General features: G+C 35.7%; 1 protein-coding gene across 3 annotated transcripts in view; it reads left to right on the plus strand.

The window, feature by feature from the left end:
* ATP11B (ATPase phospholipid transporting 11B (putative)) overlaps positions 1–5538 on the plus strand; it is a 119891-nt gene extending 114353 nt beyond the window's left edge. For all 3 annotated transcript variants that reach the window (XM_024768807.1, XM_024768817.1, XM_024768825.1), the window contains one exon: positions 1946–5538. In XM_024768807.1, coding sequence (XP_024624575.1) covers positions 1946–2027 — 82 coding nt within the window. In that variant the 3' untranslated portion in view covers positions 2028–5538. The remainder of the gene's footprint in view (positions 1–1945) is intronic.
* Positions 5539–7538: the final 2000 nt, after the last annotated feature.

Raw genomic sequence — 7538 nt, forward strand, 5'->3', positions numbered from 1 at the left:
TTCTGTTTTGCTTTTGGAATAGCGTCTATTCTACATTTCTCTCATGTCTAATTTTTAAAAGGTAGGGCAAGACTGATACCTCTATTTACAAGATGTAGAATCCTTTGGATATTTGTTCCATTAACATTAATTAAACATAAGAGGTAATGGTCATCTCCTGAGAAATACAATTAGTGCTTTCATATGACAGAGTTCTTTACTAATAAAGTTTTACCATCCAGGCACAAAAATTCTATTTATATTTTACTAATTGATGTTGTCAAAGGAATATGCCATATTGCAAGCTCTGTTTCAAAGATAGCATCATGGTGCTATATAAAGGATATGCCATGTTGTACTCTAAAGGGCTGTACTTCAGCAATAAATGCTTTTCTGTATGTAATTTACCAACAGTTACTTTATCCTAATCAAAACTGTCTTTTAAGTAGAAAGGAATTAATAGTTAATATGTAGTTCAGGTGTTTAATGGTCTGTCAAATATGATATTTAACAATATGAATGCACATGTGTGCTTTGAAAAGATCAAAAATGAAGGAAACCTTACCTAATAAGATTCTTCTATGTAAGCAATGGTTGGAAAAGAGGAAAAACTAAAATATTGGCAGTTTGGGAGTATTGTTTATAGTTATGTTTTGTCATGTGTGTCTGAGCATACTTTTTCTTGCATAAATACTTACTCTAAGAAATGTTCATAGTCTTACTCCATTCATTTATTTTACAAATACTGAGTACCTACTATAGCACAGTTCTAGGTGCTAGAGACCGTAGTGAGCAAGCCCTTCTTAAACGAAGGTAGATACTGTTTAAGTTTTCTGGAAACTAGTAAAATTAGAGAACCTGTAAACCACTGGTATTGTTGTTGCTTGTTTTGTCTTCCTCTTTGCCAACTTTGTAAAGTTTCTAGGTTCCAATCTTCATTGTGACTGTGCTCACTTAATCGGTTTATAATTGAACTACATACAAACTTTAGTCTCTAGGAAACAGCAGATTTTTTATAAAAGTGAATTTGGGCCATTTTAAGTGCTAATCTCTTTCTCTAACTTCTCTATTTAAGGAAAGTGGGAACCCTGGAAAAAGTTACATAAAACGTATTTATTAAGTGCTTTTAGTCTTCTAAGAAAGGCCACCTTTAACTTGGTAATCCTAATACTGTCCTTGAAATAGGTTAGGCCATTTTAAGCATGGCAGGCTATTTTTAGTCTTAAGTTATTTTAGCTGAAATTGGTACAGCTGCAAATAAAGTATTACATAATGAATTGCTTATGGCCTTATCATTCAGACAGACAGTAGTTAACTTTTTCCAGACCAGTAGAGGATCATTTGTTCTTAGTTAAGTGAAAACCCTAGTGACTTCTAGCTGTCTTTGATACCTATTGAGTCAAAACATTTACTTCGTTCAAGGTGTCTTTGATACCTATTGAATTAAAACATTTACTTTGTTCAAGCTAATTAATGCTAAAACCTTTAGAATAGAATTTATACCTGAAAAGAAATAATAATATAATATGAACATACTACTGTTTCATTCCAAAGCTTTTGGTAAGTGGGATTTTTGTTTGTTTGCTTTCGTGATGTCAAAATACAGCCTAGTTGCTTTTCAGTAAAACCAAATGTGCATACCTCTTAATAACAAACTTGTTTCTTATTGAATTAAGATTTTAAGAGTGTCTCATGCTTTGCTACCTGTAGAAATTGTTTTAATGCTAATGAATTTTGGCTAATATTTTTATATGATGACTAGAGCATTATTTTTCCCAAGTTTTTGTATAATGTTTGGTCCTTCAGTGCTAGTAAGAAGAACTTATCTTTAGCATTTAAAAATGCATCAATCAGTGCTTATTTTAATACTCAAATCGCATTTTGGTCCTAAGTTTTAGAGTAAAATTTTTTCTCAATTGAAACATAGGTCCTGGTGAGCCAAACTTTTCTCTTATTGTTACTTTAGATCATGGAGTGCATCGGATCCTTTCTATACCAACGACAGGAGCATCTTGACTCTCTCCACAATGGACTCGTCTACTTGTTAAAGGGGCAGTAGTACTTTGTGGGAGCCATTTCAACTCCTTTCCTAAAATTCAGTGTGATCATCCTGGTAATGGCCACACTACCTCTGCGGAATTACTTTCTGAAATCTCTGGAGTAGTTCATGCCCACTCAGAGTTATAATGGCAAACAAACAAAAAGCATTACCATGCACCCCTGTCAGCCGCCCTCTTAATTTAAATCTGAACATGTTAAAATTTATGAATAAAGAGACATTTTCATCTCTTTATCTGGGTTGTCCCCGTGTGCTTACGGGACTCCCAGTGGCATTTCAGCCTTTTGCTAAGGCCACTAAATATTTTAACATCAAGGTAGAAAAGGGAGCTAATTCCTAGTTAATTGTATTTTTTAGTATGGCTTGGTTATTGAGTCTTCTGTTTAAATCTGCCTCTATAAATTATGCTGAAAAGTTTGCCTTGAAAACTCTATTTTTTTATTAGAGTTATATTTGAAACTTTTCATGGGAAAAGTTAATGTGAATAGTAAGGAATTTGGTCCCTCAGTGACCCATGTTTGTTCATTCATTAGTGCTTTCTAAGTTCACAGAGCAAATTAGGAGAATGCATTTCCAACCATTATTTACTGCAGTATGGGTAGTAAATATATACCAGTACCAAAACTTCTCTAAATGTACTGTAACACAACCAGTTAAGTTAACCATATACATGCAAAGGGTATATCTTACCTATAAATCAGGAATCAAGTCCATTCACCAAATTTCAAATTGATGTTTACTATTTTTGTGACAATGTAAAGAACCTATAGTGGGTAAATTAGACACCATTAGCATATTATTATTTAATGTGTTTATCATTGGATCTTTCGCATGCTTTAATCTGGTTAATATATTTAAATTCGCTTTTTTTGTCTATCTGAAGGCTCTGTGTATAGTATTTTACGACACTGTTGTAAATTCAACTATAATCAATAAAAAACCAGTTTGAAAACTATTTAAATATTGCAAATACTTTTAATTATACAAATCAAAATATTAGGATAATTAAATCAATAAAATGAGAAGAGCCTCTGTCTGTAACTAGCTCAGAATTGCTCTTGCTTTTCAGTAAGCTAGCTTTTAGAATAAAGAATTTCAGATGAGAATCCTGTTATTTTTAGGTTAGTATACGTTATCTAACAGCAGACTACTACAGTGAAGTGAAATCTGCCCAGTGTCCCATTATAAGGTGTGGCTATAGAATGTAAATGAAGCAAAGTCTAAAATGCTAAATTATATGGGGTAATGGCTGCAGTAAATTTAAATGCTAAAAATAATTAATCAGGTATGTATTACTGCTGTTAACTCACTGCAGTTCAGTACTTGATTTTCATCCTGAGTTTATCATGTAGATCCAGTGTTGTCATTTGTTTTGATAAAAAGTAATGTTTTAAAACTTGGAAATGATTATTAAAGAACTGTTACTCATCTCTAAGCATATTATTGTGTACATATACATTCAAAATTGTATGGAAATGGTTAAGTAAGGTGTTGCCAAAATTTTCCCTGGAGAATATGATAATTCCTTCCTGTAGGTTTATTGCACAACCTCCACCCCTTTCCCATTTCATGAATATAAGACTTCTGGAATTGGGCTGGTAGGGGAAGAATGGTAGAATTAAGACTTTACCTTTGTTCACTGGTAAACTGTTTTCTTGCTAATATAACATTTGTCTCTTTCAATAATGCAAGGATATTAGGTTATGAATTTCAGCCTAAATATTAATTTTCATAAATAGCCCTTCTTTAACTTAGATTGAGTTTAGGAAGATACTGTTATCCTGCAAATACAGTAAAGGGATAATAAAATGTACGGTGTGTACCCTTACCAGCTCGTGTTCCAGAAGAGGAAATATTGCAGAAAATATTCAGTAGAGTATTAGTGGAGAATAATACAGAATTTGCTTTTTCTTAGAATGTCTTATAAAATGTTCATATAACAAAATGACGTTCAGTAGCCCTGCATTACATCTACCTTACAGTGTTTATTTGCCATCAGTTTAACTGACTACTAACACTAGGGAAGGACTGCAAAGCTATCAAGCAGTCTCTGACCAACTACAGCAAGGCATGAGGTCAGCTAGCCTATATGGTGCTCAAGGTGTGATTGATGCAATTTTCTGCGTTCAGTATTTGAAGTTATGTAGGAATTTTATATCTGAAAAAAGTTAATAGCATCCGCTGACACGCTTCTCCTAGTCTGTTGTTAAAAACCTGCTCCATTTAAAGGAAGATTATCTTGTAAGAAAGGGGTTTTCTTCTGGTTATTTAAGAAAGTAACTCTTGTCTACAAACTTGCAGTAGTTTTCTAGTGCTAAATATTCATATTGTAAAACTATTACTGCATAATGAGTAATCAGAAATTTTCTCCCTTGCATATTTCTTTAAAATTCTTTGGAAAGTATGATGTTGATAATTAACTTTTTTATCTGCCAAAACCGGGGTACGGTGCTACATGTGTTACTGCTAGTTAGTGGTCTCAAATCTATTTGCCTCACTTGTTTGCTTTTGCCTAGCCTGAAGCCTGTGTAGCCCTGAAGATAGCAGCAAGTACCAAGTCAGTTTCCAGAATTGCCTATCAGCTGCTTTATGTGACTCAACACCCTGCCTTAGCTTTAGCAAGCATTAGGCTCACCCCAGAAGGAGTAGAATGTGGGCCAGGAGAACTATACCCAGCCTTTCTGTGGGGTGGAGAAGAAAAAAAGGTGAGAATTTAGTTTGAATTTCTCTTAACTAGCCTCCTCCTTGGGTCTTAATCTCTCTGAGGTCCAAAGGCTTCCCAGACCTGATCCAGACTCTGGCACTGTCCTGAGTAGGAGGTTAAACAGAGGCAAATCATCCAGTTAGGGAATACCTTGCTCAGACCAGGGTCGTTTCTACTGCGTTAAGATTGTGAAATTGGGCTCCTGTGGTAAGCTTCAGACTCCTATCTGATAGGCAGGAGTCACGGCCACTAAAAAATTTACAATTAATACCAAAACTTTTTAACATATGCTGCTCTGAAAAGTTATTGGGGACTGGGGAGAAAGGGAAAATCATCCATGTTTGTGTTTTTCCTGTAAATATCAACTTGGAGTATGATACAAGCAGGCATTAATAAGACTAACACACCAAAGAGTTATGTAAAACGTGTTTTATTAATTTTGGTCCCCCTTTAGAGACATTTTTATTTCTATCCTGATGAGTCATCTATTTTCATAAAAATAGAACATTATTAAAGTGCTGTTTATGTGAGATAACCTGAATGATATTCCTGCAAAAAAATAGATCATAACTAATGATATGTTTGTAACAATGGTGACTTAGATTTTTATGAATAATTAGTGGTTGGAAATACTGTCACAACACTCAGTTTAAAATTTTGGACCTCAGACACTGTGGCTGTCTAATATCTAAATTATCTGCATTGTCAGTAAATGTAGTATACCTATTGTACAGCTCTCAGTAATTTTTTAAAGTTTATGAAATTATATTTATCAAATAAAAAATTTCCTATGTAAGTAAAAGTCTTTTTCCATTATTTGAATGCATTTTAAGCCTCTCTCTGCTCATCACAACCAGCACTGCCAAGTTTTTTGGGGTTTTTTTAGCTAAATTTTTACTACATTTTCCCTCCACTAGAGTACAGAAATTCCATTATGCCTTTCACTAACTGCAATTTTCAAAAATCCAGAAGTTCTTTTGTTACCCAAGTTTTATAGCTTATCGGTACAGTTCCTGAAAAGCTGTCTGATTCAAATGCACCAACTGTAAAGGCCAACACACTTCAACTAGAAAATGTATCATTCATGAAAAACCAGCCAGTGTAAATTTGGAAATGCCTTAGTTTAATAGAAAATATGTGCTTTCTGGGACTTCCTTGGTGGTCCAGTGGTTAAGACTCCATGCTTCCAATTCAGGGTTCAATCCCTGATCGGGGAACTAAGATCCCACATGTTGCATGGCACGGCCAAAAAAATTAAAGTTTTTAAAAATAAAAATGTGCTTTAAAATATAACATTTAAAAAATATATATAACATTTATTTCTAAAATATTCTAACCTCCTAATGATCAGTCATTGTTTCTAATGCTTCTTCAGTTGCCACGTAATTATTTCATCTACGTTTATTAAAAAGGTAAGCTGTTGTTTTTGCGTGTTAGTATTTGCAAAGGGTGACAATGTATATAATATATGTATTTTTATTTCTGAAATGAAACAAGAACATGATCCTGGACAAGTCAGTTTATCTCGGCATCTGTTTTTATTATAAAAGGAGTTGAGGGTTTGGACTATCTTTAGGGTACTTCGGTCTTTAACTTTTATTGTACAACATAATGAATCATGTTCCTTTTTTATACATAAATTTATCTTTGGCTGTGTTGGGTCTTCGTTGCTGCACACAGGCTTTCTCTAGTTGTGGCGAGCAGGGACTACTCTTCGTTGCGGTGCTCGGGCTTCTAATTGCGGTGGCTTCTCTTTGTTGTGGAGCACAGGCTCTAGGCACACAGGCTTCAGTAGTTGTGGCACGCGGGCTCAGAGTTGTGGCTCGCAGGCTCTAGAGTGCAGGCTCAGTAGTTGTGGCTCATGGGCTTAGTTGCTCTGCAGCATGTGGGATCTTCCCGGACCAGGGCTGAAACCCGTGTCCCTGCGTTGGCAGGCAGATTCTTAACCACTGCGCCACCAGGGAAGTCCCTGGATCATGTTCTTAATGAATAGGAAATTTAGGGCAAGAAAGTAAAATTTTATGAGCAGCATTTCACTAGAAAATTTAGTGAATTCGAAAGCAATTCAAGTTTTATTTTGAAGAGTAACTTGACTCAAAGAACAAAGCTGTTGTAAATTGAGGTGAGTTCACGTGTCTCTGTGAACAGCTGTTTCTGGAAGTGGCAGATCTGATAAAAATCTGATGTCAGATTGTTTTGTGTGTGTGTGGCTGTGTTAGGTCTTCATTGCTGCATGCAGGCTTTCTCCAGTTGCAGCGAGCAGGGGCTACTCTTCGTTGCGGTACACAGGCTTTTCATTGCAGTGGCTTCTCATTGCGGAGCACGGGCTCGAGGCATGCGGGTTCAGTAGTTGTGGCATGCAGACTCAGTAGTTGTGGCTCGCGGGCTCTAGAGCACGGGCTCAGTAGTTGTGGCGCATGGGCTTAGTTGCTCTGCGGCATGTGGGATCTTCCTGGACCAGGGATTGAACCCGTGTCCCCAGCCCTGGCAGGCGGATTCTTAATCACTGCACCACGAGAGAAGCCCTGATGTCATATTTTTAATACTAATTTTTAAGGTAAAACGGTCTGTATTCAAGTAAAATCTGTAGACAGTGAAGTGCATAGATTTTAGGATTACGTTCTATTTCTTTTGACATTGTATACATCTGTGTGATCCTAATCCAAGTCCAGATAGAGAACTTTTCTATCATCTCAGAAGGTGTCCAGGAAATGTATTTCTCTCCCTTTCTGCCCTTGGCAACCATTTTTTTCTGTTATCTATTGTCATAGATCAGTTTCACCTGTTCTTGAATTT

This window comes from Neophocaena asiaeorientalis, unplaced genomic scaffold (assembly GCF_003031525.2).
Source record: "Neophocaena asiaeorientalis asiaeorientalis breed wild unplaced genomic scaffold, Neophocaena_asiaeorientalis_V1.1 scaffold225, whole genome shotgun sequence".
Taxonomy (NCBI): Eukaryota; Metazoa; Chordata; class Mammalia; order Artiodactyla; family Phocoenidae; genus Neophocaena; species Neophocaena asiaeorientalis.